We start from the raw sequence: 15,243 nt of genomic DNA, 5'->3' as shown, positions 1-15,243 counted from the left end.
CCTAAATATTTTCTCTATGAGATTAATTCATTCATTCATTTGCTGTCAGTAGATTTAACTGTCTCCAGTAAAACTCACTTGTGCATGGTGCATATACCTTCCACTTTAAAGTTAATCCACAGTTTTTCTTGAAGAATTTTTGTATGCTTATAAACACTGGCCTGTTGCAGAAGAGACTTAAAGGGATTTATCTGTCAATGCTTGAAGGAAAAATCATTTACTAAAGTAGTATTCAGATCTGCAGGGCATGTTTAGCATTTGAAATGCATCACTAACACTAAATCAGTTTGGGTGTCTCAGCAAGTAACTGGTCCCAGAAAGAATATTGGCAGTATCCTGCAAAGTGCTGATCTTCAACATTTTTAGTGCTTTGCAGAACTGATTTCTCAGTCCCAAGGCAATTGTCCATATCACACAAGTACTGCATACTATTATAGTCAGAAGCCTCTGTTTGAGAGTAATCCAAGAAAGAATACCAGTATTTTGTTTCCAAGTTCTTTCTGTGAAATATTTGGCTTCAATGCATTGCTAATCTTCATAAGGTTCTTTGAAAGTCTTTCTTTAGAAAAAGATGTATTTTTTCTTTGTGCATAGTTCATTTTTAAACCTACTTTAGCTAAAAATTGCTACATAAGCTGTTTTTTCGAGAGAGCCAATAGCCATATTTTTGTCTCCCCACAGAAGGAATACATTTATGTTTTTTAAATATATGTGTTTGAGTAGTCATATAAAATAAGCAACATAAAAGTGCCATATTGAATTCATTAAGATTTCTCTCTCATATGTAATTCCAAGTATCTAAATCCTTATAATTTTATTGGCAGAAGGAGCAAGTATATGGTTTGACATATCAGCTGGACTATGAATGGTAACACACCTCCAAGCTCATGTTTTGATTTGGGTTTCTACTTCAGTATTGGCTAAGAAGTCCCTACTGATGATGCCATCTCCAGACCATGTTTTGCAGATAGATTTTACCTGTCCCATTATCACTCCTCCAAAGCCAGGAGATGGAATGTCCTTTGGTCCCTGGTTCCTTTGGCTGTTCAGTGCTCAGCTTTCTTGCTGCTCTTTGTTCACTAGAGCATAACTGCAGGCAAAGTGAGACAGCACATTTGCCAGGCTGTGGAGCTGCCAGGCCTTAGAGAGCTGTGATTCCCATGGCTATTGTTGTCTCAAAGAACAGAGGGCTCTAAGAAAACTAAAGGCAGAGGACAGGTCACTGATTCAGTCTTCTTCTTTGATATAAATAATTATTAGGAATCAGAATTTAACTTTCAGCTCAGAAGCAGAAATTAGTACCATTTTTGTTTGACATAGTGACATCTCACATTGTTAAAGAGAGCCCTTGATGGCTACTGGGGATTAGTAAGGGGAAATATTTCACTTGCAGGTCACCTACAAGAATCTGGCCCAGGGCATCTGTGAATGACAGCTCTTCAAATGTGATGTCTCTAGGAGGCCCCTGTGAAGGAAGCTGCACGTTTAGGTCTGGGGAGGCAGGTGTCAGTGCTACAGACCCACACTGCCATAATTAGTAATCTCTGCTGGCAGTACTGGAGCAGGGACTGACTGCTGGAGGAAACCAGCCTCAGGGTGGTGGGTGAGGACCTTGGTGGGACATGGGGGCTTTTGTACCCCATGCCAGCTCTCTCCTGGGGTAAGGTCATGCAAGTGAAGCAGGAGCCTGTTCTGAACCGTTTTGTGCAGGCTATTCTTTTTAACCATGAGCATTAGAGTGCAGTGTAGTCTTGGAGAAAGTGAATGCTAAAGGAAGGAGTTTAATGCTCTTCAGTATTTCTGCCCCAGATTCCTTCTCACAACCTGCATTTCACCAGTCTTTTACCACTTCAGCTCCTTGCTGCACTTTCCCATGAAAGCTTTTTTTCCCTTGTAAATGATGTGAAGCAAATATCTAATACTATCTACCTTTAGTGCTGACGCAAGAAAATTAGAAGAGGTATATTACAGTTCTGTTCAGTATTCTTTCCAGAGAAAACTGCTGGATAGGCCAATTTACTTGGCACTGTACACTGCTTTAATCTTGAGTCCTGCTGTAGATATACAGCAGCTGGTTCTAATGTCTTCATGCATGGTTGCAAGCAAGCTAGTTAATTTCTGTTTGTTGAGAGGTAGGAATCAAGCAAATTTTTCTCTGTTGAATGAAAACATTGTGGTGGTGCTGGTAACAGGTGAATAAGCAATACTGGGAAGGAAACAACCTGGAATTACCGCCTAAACTTTGAAGGGCTGGATTCCACAACAGAGAAGTCATGGTTTCATCTCATTTATAATGGCAGTAGTTTAGCCCCAAATCTTTTATTAGAAAAATTAAAAAGAAAACTGGCTTGGCAGATCTTGTTTGGGAGAAAACTTGTCACCAGTGAAGAAGCACGAAGCTTCAAGTCCACTTTGAGCAGTGCTGTAAGCTGATAACTGGGGTGCTCACTGTATTCCTAAACATACGTGCAGGCTACAAAAGCTAAACAAATTGCTCCCCCTGCCACACTGAGGTCTGCTCAGTCTCCTAATGACCTTTCAGATTATGCCCTTCAAGCTTGTTGCTGTATGTCCATGGAGGTAGCACTGTCTATGTAGTGGCCAAAGTTCCTGACACATTCTGTGGAATCATCAAAGACTGGACTAAATTCACTTCATCTTTTGACTTCAAACAGGACTTCAGAGTTATAGCAAGTCAAAGAGTTAACTACTTTAAAAAAGTTGCTAATAAAGCATACAGTGTTCTGATTGGAACATGATGCAAGACCTATAGGTCTGTACCTCAGCCTATAAACAATCAGGCCCCTATCATATTAATGGTAGCTTAATTTCAAATACAGATTATGGTTGTATCTTAAAATTACCTAAAAGTGTTAATATGTTTAGAAAATTAAATTTTAGATTAAAATAGACAACAAACTTAAGAGTAGAAAATGAAAGCCAGGTCTTTCGTCTCCCAGATGACCACCTATAGAGTTAGATATCTGTATCCTCTCTCAATGGGAATTTTATGCTGTTGCCTGAACAGTGCTGCATCCTTAGCAGGAAGAGCAGAGCATACCCACAGATGAGGCTGTGATGCAGGCAAGGTGAGAGAGAGAAATAATCTGAGGGGATAAAATATTTTTTTCCCCTCAAATTACTCTAATTCGTTGCTGTTGTTTTTCCTGTGTCTATATTCATACAATGGTAGAATCATCATAGAATGGTAAAATGGTTTGTGTTGGAAGGGACCTTAAAGATCATCTAGTTCCAACCTCCTGCCATGGGCAGGGACACCTTCCACTAGACCCAGGTATTCAGAGTAGCGAGCATGTTTCTAAGCACCACACTATTTTATTACCAGACTTCATTTATCTCTACAGCCCTGCTTCTTTCATCTGTCGTAGGCTTTTATAAGAAGTGGAAAATCTCAGGCTAGGAGGGATGCTGAATCAGCCCTTCTTCCTCTGTAGCTGGTATTACTACCAAAGTCTCTGTATTGTTGAACCATCAACTGAGAGAAACTGCATTTCAGAAACCTTTTACCAAAGAATTGATAAAAGGCTATAAAAGTTTACAAACTACACAGGATAGAGACTAAACAGAATTAATACCGTATGTGTAATTTCCACAGAATGTATCCCCATTGTTAATTAAAGAGACAGCTAAGATGCAAACTTCAGTCTGTTTCCTCTCAAGCTTGACTTCCTCAAGCACTTTCCTGTAAAATTCTCGTGTTTACCTAAGCCCCTATGTGAAAAGCCACCTTCCCCTCCCCTATGACTAGTAGAGCTAATGAGCCATGCCCCTTCTCCTCCCAAAACTCTCAGCTCAGCAGAACTTAATCTACTTTCTTTGCCCAGTTCTAACACATGCCACCACATTAAGTCAGGAAAATGAACCTTCTTACCCTTTTATGCTCACTCGAGGATTGACTGACGGACAGGTAGTAAGTACTTCTTTGTATGTTGTCGGTCATTATGTAGTTTGACACTAAAACTAAATCAACTTAATTGCTACCTGCTGCCAAAAGAGGTGGTCTCATCCCTTTCCTGCCACGTTATTCCCAACTTCGTGGTAGCTGGCTCCTTTGCACCATCACCTGCCCCTCCAGGGACCCGGTTCAGAGAAATGAACCCTGTGAAAACATGGGAATAGATTTATGGCTCTCCTTGGGCATCAGCAGATGCACATGGTGGTGGAAGACTGGAGGCAGGAGCATGTTCCTGGCATGGGAGGGGATAGATTGGACAGCTAATTTTAGAAGTGGCAGAGCGTTAGATCAGCCTAGCTGTCCTGGCAAACTAGTGTAGGTATTCTCTAGAGAACAGCATAATTGCACTATTCCACAATGAACCTGTGGTTCCTGTTGTGAGTCAGCCTGTATAACTGAATTGACTTTCCCAGTGAATCATGTTTCTAGTGTAGTTCATTTGGCATGGTTGCACAGATCATCTGTTAGTGGTGACACTAGCGTGTACATCTGTCATGCCACCCCTTCTCTTGGTACATCTCTTCAGGCCTGTGGGATGAATGAGATAGATATGAAAACTGACCAGCATTAAATATAACTTCATTTTTCCTGGCAAATTAATTGTAGGCCAGTCACTGGTATGTCCTGATAGACAATTGCAGCAGCATAATCAATGGAGCATTCACAAGGGCTGTAATGATGATGGGGGAGTGGAGAAGAGGGGAGAAGAACTGCTTAAGCAGATTTTGGCACAAAAAAAAAGAATACCTGAATAACCACTGCTGTAGTATAGGTTTAGCAAAGGCTTTTCTTTTATCTAAAGTGTAAAGGACATTCACTTTTGAAGCAGATGGTGTGAGTTAAACCATACTGCCAACATGCCACACTGTGGATCCTTGTGACAATCTCAAAGGTTAACAGGGTAATGCAATTTGCTTCTTGGTGTCAGTCAAAGTGGGTGAAAATCTGAGCCCTGAGTACAGGGTAAGATAAAGCAGCTGTCTGCCCAAAACTGGCAATAAGTTAGTCCTAAAAGGAGCTTCTAGGATTAGCTAGCGTATTCCAGGCTGGTTGTTCACACAAGATGAATGGTGAAGGAAGGAGCTGGGGACAAGAGGGGAATTTCTCAGGTATCAGATCACCTGTTTGGAAGCATGCTCACCTTACTGAAACTGTTAGGCTAGAGCAGACACACTGTGTAGACGACAGAACAGATCTGAACCTGCAAAATATTGTAATTGTATACGTATACCTTTGTTAGCATCTGAAGGAGTTACGCTTACATCAGCATCTTCGAATAACAGTTCCGTGTTGTCTCTGCTGGTATTCTTCAGTAAATGTCATTGCATGAAGAGTTGTGGAGCCAATATAATCTCAGATTCTCAGCAGGGGGTTGCTGAAATGAAAGGAGAGTGACAGCAGGATCAGTCCTACAGCATGATAGTGATACTTGCAAACAGCTTTGAAGCATTTGGACATGTAATATTTTGTTGCTGCATGTAAAGTTCTCTGATGTCTTTCAGAGCACTTAGAAATCTTGCCATATGCTCTAACCTTCTTTTTGTGTGGCCGTGGGTTATGTGCAAACCTTCAGGATGATTGCTAGAACTGTTGTGAGCATATTGAATGCTTGCACGATTCAGGGTGCAACTTGAAATTTGCTCAGCATCCCACGCTGACCGCAGCCCATTGAACTAGGGTGCTCTCAACACCTCGCCACAGCAGGATCTTGACAAGTGGACCGCATTGTGTTAGCTCCTTGGAAGGAAATCAAGTACTACTCTCTTAAAATTGTTTGCCCCTTTCTTTCTGCCCAAATTTGTATAGCTTGACAAACTTCCTCTCAAGTAATTCCTTAGTGCTACTTTGCTCTGTAGCGCGTGGAGGAAGTTTGTCACGCAGAGCCGCCTGCAAGTCAGAGCTGTAGGGCACATCACTGGCAAGTCAGGTTCTTACACAGAGGCTAAAAACAGTTTGTGTCCATGCTTCCCATTAGCCGCCCTGATTTTCAGATGGAAACTTGACTGTCACTTCAACTTAACTGTGTTATTTCCTATCATACAACGATGAGCCGGTTTTGTTTCCCTAAATGTACCATGTGTAAAGACTTTAGAACCAGACTTAAAATGTTGGTTTGTTTGTAAATGAAAGCTGGTATTTCATGCTTGTTCTTTCTTATGACCCTTCATATCAGAGGCAGAGCTTTTGTTTTTCTCCCTTGTTAAAAACCCCATTCATTTAATGCTAATCGTGGGTAGCCTTTTAGTTAGAACAGGATCATTTGAAGTACATTTAAAGTATGCCTACAAAGTATAGCTGCATACTGCATAACATGTTAAGAGCTTTAAATATTTCACATGTGTAAATATGCTTTATTACTGAAAGTTTACTTTATGCACTGTGAGCCCTAATCTTTATTTTAGGACTTTGCTTTACTTCAAGCTGTCTCTATTAATAAATTTGAGGTATACATCTCCAATTTGCAGGTCAGCCACCCTCTATCTTAAAAATATGTTTCGCTTGTTTCCTCTGAAAAATTCTGAATTTCTGACTATGAAAGGGAGCTGTTTATCATTGTTTGAGGTGTTTGTTTGACAAGCAGTCATGCAGAAATAGTGCTATGTGTAGGCTCCCATTATAAATAGAAGCAATCATGATCCAAACTGTGGATAAGTAATTAGAATAATAAGTAGAAATAAAGAAGCTTTGTCAGCTTGCATTCCTTCTTCTGAAGCAGCTAAGGGCAAGTGTAGAAAGTGATCTTATCTTTAGTTTTTCCCTCCAAAATAAAGATAAAATTGGATTTATGAATAAGAGCTTATCATATGAATTTAGGCTTATGGAGGATGTACTCTAGTCTGTCAAAAATAGGTTGCCTAAGGCAGATTTGCTTCTAAAGAGAAAAATGCAATAAAGCTTAGGGTTATACTGAAACTGAACTGCACTGTACTTCAGTAGTTCAGTAATTCCCGAATTGTTACATTCAGATTTTCAGCCACTGTGATTCTTTGTTGATTAAAAAATCCTCTGATAAATACCAAGGACTAGAGAAGTGTCTAACTTTTCCTTCTGTCTGAACCTTTAGAAGGAAGAGAGAGATAATAATTTACACATAAAAAATTAATAGTGATACGAAGCTGTTATATGTATTTCAAATAAATGATTGAGAATAGTGACAATGAAACTAGCTGTCATGAAAAGTGACCATCATGCCTATGCTGTAGCCCATATTTGACTAAGAAAGCTATGAAAAGTTAGTCTCATTTCAGATGTTTTCCACTCTTTGAACTAGGATCTAGAGGATGAGGTCAAAGACGACTGCACATCATGTATGGTCTGTACAGTCCCTACCATGACTTAATCAGGCTTAAATTATAGCAGAACAAACCAGTCTTCTGATTCTTTGTTGTGTAATCTACTGAACACAACAGTCTGTGGATTATTCTTTGATACAGGTTTGTAAGTGTTCTGGAACTGAAAAATAAGCAGATAAAACCCTTTTTTTTTTTTCTAGTACTGCCAGTTCTTGTTTGTAGACTAGTTGTATAAATAACTCCAGGACATCTGACATCCTATTCATATAAAATGTGTTGGCAATATTTGGCATGAATAGGTTCCATTTCACCAACGTTCTTTTTGGTTCTTTTTTTTTTTTTTTCTTTCTGTGGGAATATTTCTATCTTTTTAATCATTTTGGAATTTGTAAATTTATTCATATCTCCTTAAGTGTATAACAGCTCAAGGAACACATAATCCCTTTTAGGCAGCCGCTTTTACAACTCTTGGTATGTGCCTCTGAATCAGCAGCAAACATTGGCATCTCCACTTCCTTCTTCATCAGAAGTAGTGAAGTTTCATCAGAACTAGTGAGAAAAAATATTTCAAGAGAACGTAAAGACGTGGTGCTTCTTTCCTCAGGGACCCCCCCCCCCCCAGACAACCAGAAAAGAAAACATATTTAATATTAAAAGGAAGAACACAATACGACTTTTCAAATCCATCCTGTGCTCTTCCTTCAAACTTACCAAGGAATTTAAAATTCCTCACTGAGGATGGACACTCATTTTGAGATTGACAAGTAATAATGAGAATTGAATATGACTTGTCATAAGACAGAGCTCCTTTGCCTGAATACCTGTAATGTGACTTGGTGTTTTTTTCATGTGTGAAAACCTTGGATTCAGGATATCCTGTTTCTCAGGTCTAGAAAAGAACAAAATTCCGAATAATGTAGTTTTCAGTCTTATTGTCAGTTTAATAAGATGCCTTATCACCTACTTGTTCCAGTTTTCTGATTCATTTGATATAACTACTACCAAAAATATTTGGGCTCACTATTTCAAAAATCACTTCTGAGCTTCCAAGCCCCTGAGGCTGGTACGTACTCTGGCTATCTCCCAGCCTCACGCAGGGACAAGAAGCAGGTGCCCAGAAGGCCTCCTTGCTGACTTCTCTCCAGCTTGACTTTTCCCCAGACATAATCCAAGTGCATGGGTTGCAGGAGGCATTGCAGCAAGAAGGCTGGAGCAGGCAAAGGGTACCTGCTGTACCTCGGGAACTGCTCTGATGCACACCCAGGGAGTCATCACTGAGGTGAATGAAATATGCTGGGTCTGGCCCTGAAGAGCACAGAAAGTCTGTGGGCCACGGCTGTTCTCTTGCATGATGTTCACATCTTAAGGAATTCCGTGTGTCCGAATCTTCCTCTTCCAAACTTCAAATCCCACTGTTTAGCATGATGAACTCAGCAAGAAATTCAATGGAATGTAAAACTTAGAAAGGTCCAAAGGTTTCTGCTTGTAATGGGATCCCAGTATCACTTAAATTCATGGATTACCCGAGCCTTTTTTCTTCTTAAACTGGATATTTATAAGATACATAGAAAATCCACAGTATTTCAGCTTCCAGGAGCTCAGTGGTAAGAGCCTATTATTCTGTAGGTAGGTATAACCCTGATCTCTCTTGCCGGCCTCCCTGGCTGGAATAACAGCCTAAGAACAGGTCACTTTATATAAAATAATAACTTTGGGGGATTCATGGCTTTGCTCTTTCCAGATTATGAGCCCAGACACAAAAGTCTGACCAAAGCAGTGGAGCTTTTAGAAAGCCTTTCCAGAGGAAGGGCTGGATGTCTAAGATGTTTTCCCATCCCGACTCAGGGAATGGTTTTTATGGGATCATATATCAACAAATAAACTTTTAGCTAAGCTATGGGAACAAACCCAAGTGGTTTTGGCCAGTAATAACATCACAGTTGAATAAGGATGATGCAGAAACCTGAATTTTCAGAACTCATTTTTGTCTTGTGTTGTTAATACTCCGTTTGGAATTAATAGGTGACATCCTACCTCAGTTTTATTTTAACTCTATTTCACAATTAAAGTTTTCATCAAAGCCACAGCATTTCTCAAGGTTGAAATCAATATTCTCTGATAACTTAATTCCATTTCTGGATGCAACAGACCTAGATTCTTTCTACACTAAATGGAAACAGAGTGCAGGGTATTTAATATCCTGTCACTGAGACAGTGCAGGCTGCTCCTCTACAGTGAGTAGTATTTAAGTACATGAGTTTTGAGAATTAAAATGAGCTAGTAAGCTAATAAAAGAGTAAGATGTAAAGACAGTCATTGTTTTTACATCTAAGTAAGGCCACACTAAATGATTTCAAGCAGTTTGAATGTTTAGAATAGTCTTTTTTAGGGTAATCTGTCCAACTAACTCTTCATAACATTAATACTTTGAAATAATTGATTTTCAAATACTGAAGCAAGCAGACCATGAAGTTTAATACTGAAAAGCAATAAAGACAAATTGGTTTAATATAAAAACCTATTTTTTTTAAAAAGCAGTACAAGTTCAGTGAAGCATAGCTCATGTTTTAAGAAAGCCTTTGTTTGTCTTGCGTGGAAAGAGTCCTACCATTTCTTATACAGATTTATTTTATATTCTTGAAAGAAACACAGTATTGTTTAGGGGAGGTGGGCATTCATAGCTCAGTTATAACAATCTACGGTCTCAGGCTGTTGACTTCAGGATATACAGCTGTTTAAAATTCTATATATTGTATAGCCAAATGAGGTAAACACCCAGTTTTAGGTTAGAACAGAGCTGATGTTAGTATTCTGACCACCTGCTTTCATAATCTGGATTCAGTACCCACTGAATTCAGTACCACTCCATTGTTGCCCAGTAGTATACTGGATCTGGCTGGGATGGACTAATTTACGTCATAGCAGTCTGTATGATGCTGCAATTTAGATTTGTGACAAAACCAGTGTTGATAACACACCACTCTTTAAGCTGCTGATGAATAGTGCAAGCACAGGATCAAGGTGTTCTCTGTTTCTCACTCTACCCCAGTGCAAACAGGCTGGGGTGGGCAGGAGGTTGGGAGGGGACACAGCTGAGGCAGCTGACCCTAACTGGCCAAGGAGATATTCCATGCCGTATAACATGTTCAGCAATAAGGCAGGGGGGAGAAGGGGGGGAGGGAGGGGTAAGAGTTTTTCCAAGGTAGCCATCACTTGCAAAGTGACTGAGCATTGATGTGCTGGTGGGAAGTGGTGAGCACCTTTGTATCAATTGGGTTTACCTCTTTTTTCTTCACTTATTAAAATGGCTTTATCAACCCGTGAGTTTTCTCATTTTTGCCATTCCAGTTCTCTCCCCCATCTTGCTGGGGGCGGGGGAGAGAATGAGCGAGGAGCTGGATGGGGGCTTAGCTGACACCCAGAGCCAACCCAGTGCAAGTAAGCAAGATCTCTTTGGATGCCTTCAAACATTTCAAGTTTAGCAGAATAGGGTATTCTGCATTAAGAAGGTGCATAGTACTGAAAGCTCCAGACTTCATGTTTGATAGTTTATATTGCTGGCAATATTCAACTTTATTCTCACATCATAACAAAAGTTAGGTATCTCTTTTTTGTTTCTTCTTTATTAACTCTGTTAATACACACAGTTCAAGGCTTTGATCTCATATGTATCCTTAAGCCTAATCTGCAAAGTGTGAGGTGGCCATCGATTTTGAGCATGCCATGTACTAGACTCAAAAATGAGGGTTCATGTACCTAATCTGCACAGAAATCAGATAGCTTGACCTGCAGTGTCTTCTTGGCACACACACACACACACATATATATATATTTCCATTTCAAGCCTATCATTGGTTTACAGGAAACTGCAGACTAGGGCAAAAAATGTGACCTGCTCTTTTATTTTTATTATATATTCAGCATTTCCTGAGTTATCCTGAGAAATCTGTTCCAGTATATGATAAACTCTATTGCTCTTCCTCTACACTATACAGAAATAAACACTTTATTTGTATATATAAAACACAATTTCGGTTTTCAGCCTTGGGTTATATGCAGTATGTTCATCAAAGTTCTGGAAGTAAGCATAAAGTCATCTCTTAGTAATGTTTGCTGGTAGCATAAAGGCCAGCAGAGTGTTCCATGGTGGTAAATTCTAGAATACAATATAGTAAGCCCAGCTGATTCAACAAAGTACATCCTGGCACAGCTAACTGCACGATTATTCATCAAGGAGCAAGGGATCAAAAACATACTGATGGAACAAAGAATTTTAGCCAAAAAGTAAGTAACTGATCAGGGGTCATATAAGATGAGCATCTACATAAGAGTTCCCATAAGACTACTTGACCACGAATATCACGGGTAACAGTATTTATGAGTTACAAGGCGTATCCTTGTATATGGCATTGGTCAAGCTGATGCTGGAAGAATTCATCTAGTCCTGATGACAGCATTTTTAAAGGGATATGGAAACACTGAGGTAAGTTCAGAAAACAGCCACAAAAGAAGTATTTTCTGGAGGAAGTGGGGAAAAATCCCTTCTGTTGGGAGACTTGAAAGTTCATTTGGTGTAATGTCTAAAGGAAAAAAACTGGGAGCTGACTTGAGTCTGTCAAAATACTTACAAAATAGCAATTATTGTTGCCTAAGGGACTCTTTATCTGAGCAGGATATAATAAGAACCAATAGCAAAATTTTGAAGGGACGCAAATTCAGACGACAAAGTTCTAAGCAGAAAAATGTTTATTCTTGGAAAGTGACTCCTAAATGTCTCTAACACTTTGTGGAGCAGGATAGGATTTCTTTGGTCAACACACAAGGACAGCACTATTATAATAGGACATAAGGGAGGACAGACTAGACCAAATCAGATTCCCTTCTGGCTTATGAATTGATTAATATATGTGGTTTATAATTATGGAACAGAAGTCTCACTAACCTGTAACATTCATTGCTGGTCCAAGCAGCACAGAGCAGGAAAATCAATGCACATTACCAGAGAGGGAGAGCAGCTAAACTGAAAAAATTGTACCCAGGGATGGTACCAACTTGCTTTCATAATGAGGTCTCAGATGAAAGCTGAAAAATGAATTTGGGGTGGTTCTTTCTGAATCTGATGATATGGTGAGGTCTTCCTTTCACTTTTGTTTGCAGTTTTGAATAATGGATTCTTGTGTTTTAAGCCTTTCTCTCCACCTCCTGTAGAAGCAATTTCTAGCTATGATGAATTTCTCAAAATAAGAGAGGAAGCCTAGCATCCGGTCTCTGGTTAATACAAGCACAACTGAGAACTGCGATTTTGCAAATGGTTTAAATCAACACAGCCAGGCCCATTACTGTTCTTGTTTGCTGTTGTTTTCTGAGGGGAAGGCAGGAAGGGTTGCTTTTAAAATTCTTATGTGTAACTTGGTCTCCATTCATAGCTCTCTTGTTCAAGGCTGGAATTGAAGAACAGACCTCTGAGTGACAAACATCATGGGGTGACTCTGGAGTTCTTTATCCACCTAACAAGTTACTTTTACACTGCTACTACTTTTTCAGCATTGGGTAGCTTTCCCTTTTTTCAGTGATAAAATGATTAATACTTTCCTGTGGATACTGTGTCTTACCACAGCATATGTTCCTTCCACAGTATTTTTCTGTTTGTAGAGTGAGCATATTTTTGCCCATGTTTTATGACTGTATGAAAGCTTGAAAACTAAAGAGAAGTTAAATAAAAGCTCTCAAAAAAATTTGGTGATTTAACTTGTGCTCTGAAGCTCTAAGTTCAAAGCCCATCTTGGATCTCTAACTGGCAGACAGTAACGCTCAGTTTGAATATTACCTGTTGGATGAAACATAAAAATGAAAACACAGGCACGGTCTGTTGTTTTATCTACTGGTGGAATTCTGTCTTTCTACAGATCTCCTTCTTTTCCACAAAAAGATATATTATTTTCTACTGCAATCTAAAAGAGGTGGATTTAGGGTAGGGGGTTCCCCTGCATCATAGAGGAATTTCTCCTTAAACCACAGAGTCGTGAAGTGTACTTCAGTGACCCCAGCCTAGGCTTTTCTTTTCTTTCCCACTTAACAATTAGAACCCATTAACAAGGCTTAGTATATCCAAATCAATTTTGCTAAGTTTTGTCTAGTGCCATTAGTGCAAGACAAGGTTCTGCAGCGTACAGGGGACACCCCACTCTCCTCCACTATGAAACCCCTGCCCAGCTGATTCTGCTGTTTTGTTCCATATACACTAAAGAATGCCAGAAGCTGATTTTAAGACATCTCAGGTAACTTTGCAGAAATGGGCAGGAATTTTCACATCATGGCCAGTTAATATTGTTCCATGATTTACAACTACTATGCATTGTAACTACTATGTTGGAATTCTAATATCCAAAGTTTCCTCATAAACTATGTAGTCACTAAAACATTTTTCGTACCTTTCAGACACCTACAACACTTTTAGATTGGGCTAGTTTTATGGGGTGCTCTATAATGAAAGCACAAAAAAGAAGCATTTTCAGAAGTTTATTTCTCTCCCCTATTTATTTAGGATAGGATAAATTATGCTCCAAAGATACCTGTCTCCTGGCTGCTCACAACAGACAATTAATTTTGATTATGTCCTTGGCAAGTTCAGGGTTAAGTGAGAATGAATCCATCCATGAATTACTAGCCTGCCATTTCTTCTCCAATTAACAATTTCTTGGGGATTTTACTGAAGTAAAGGATACTACTGGTTATGGAACAATTACCTTTATAAATATGAATAGTTCAAAGTTATACAAGAGCATTCTCTGTAGTGATGCCGTCTGACATTTGCAGGCATTTTGAAAATAAATATTTATAGGAGAAGGATACGTCTAGACCCAGGTAAAGTGGTATGTGGTATTAGAATCATGCAGGACTAGTTTTAGGAGTGGAGTTCTTGTTCCATTCAGCCCAGTTCCCAGTAGTTATTCCACTCCAAAGACAGAGTTCTGTTAGCTTGAGGCTGGGCGCAGAAATCTAGCCATATTTAGCTCAAAGAGAATATGTATTTCTCTGGTAGAAGAGACAATTGTGACATGATGGCTTTAAGCTAGCGAGAAAATGTTTCAAGTGGAGGGACAATTTAAATTCTTTAACCTCCACTCGTATGAGCTACTTCTTGGCTTCTCGTGTATGAAAGCTTCTTGGCATGTGCCCTGCCTGGGGTCGAGTAGGACGTGGGAGAGATTGTGCTTGGATGTCTGGAGTACTACCACTTGGGGGGGGAAATGTGTAGCATTCCAACAGATATAATTAATGACAAGTGTTGTTGTCTTTCTCCTGTGCCATCCACCCAATGGCTGCCTGGTGCTGACCCCTTGCTGTCCTGCTGACCTCTACAAAGTTTATTTTAAAAAGGCATCCTTGCTTTCCCAAACGTTTCAGCTAAGCTTCCCTTGGGCTTCTTATTCAGTGCATGCCCAAGTCTATGCCTGTGTCCACTCCTCAGTGATCAGACACAAGTGTTTCCATTAGAGGGATGATTAATGGAAACTTCCTTGGGAATGGGAAAGGAAGAAGTGGGTAATACAAGTCAAGAAATGTGTTAAAACTGAACAAAGGAACTTTGTTCAAAAATAACTTATTTTTCAAGTGAGCTGCAAATTGCCTTTACTCACTTGGGTCCTGCCCACATCAGTAAAATGCTACAGTTGTTTCTGCAGTGGTGGGCTTGAGAGAAGTTTGTGCTTTCAACCCACCTTGTAGTGAGTGATCACATCAAATAATTCCACTGGCTGAGTAAGCTTCTCTGTTGGCAGATTTAGTAGATACAGGTGTGTTGGTAGATTTAGTAGATTTAATGATGTGTAGCGCAGGTCATGGAGTTTTCGCCATCTAAATACAAAGTAATAAAACAATGCACAGGACCGAAAAGACTACAGGAATCCAAACTGGCTATTATGAGAGCACAGCTGTCAAGTTACTTCTGCCTGGTAGCATTCTCCAAAGAGA

General features: G+C 39.7%; 1 protein-coding gene across 3 annotated transcripts in view; it reads left to right on the top strand.

The window, feature by feature from the left end:
* STAU2 (staufen double-stranded RNA binding protein 2) overlaps window positions 1–15,243 on the top strand; it is a 143,793-nt gene that overhangs the window by 107,917 nt on the left and 20,633 nt on the right. Inside the window, exon 13 of one of the 3 annotated variants that reach the window (XM_061342984.1) lies at window positions 7,225–7,257. The exons of the other annotated variants lie outside the window; for them this stretch is intronic. Within the exon in view, the coding sequence (XP_061198968.1) occupies window positions 7,225–7,242 (18 nt within the window). The 3' untranslated portion in view covers window positions 7,243–7,257. Of the gene's footprint in view, window positions 1–7,224; window positions 7,258–15,243 lie in introns of those variants that run through there. 3 annotated transcript variants of the gene reach the window in all.

This window comes from Neopsephotus bourkii, unplaced genomic scaffold (genome assembly GCF_033783945.1).
Source record: "Neopsephotus bourkii isolate Nb327-2 ecotype Australia unplaced genomic scaffold, CSIRO-AGI_Nbou_v1 NB_1820, whole genome shotgun sequence".
NCBI lineage: Eukaryota > Metazoa > Chordata > Aves > Psittaciformes > Psittacidae > Neopsephotus > Neopsephotus bourkii.
Note: the sequence above shows the minus strand (reverse complement) of the source record. Positions and strands in the feature narration are given on the sequence as shown.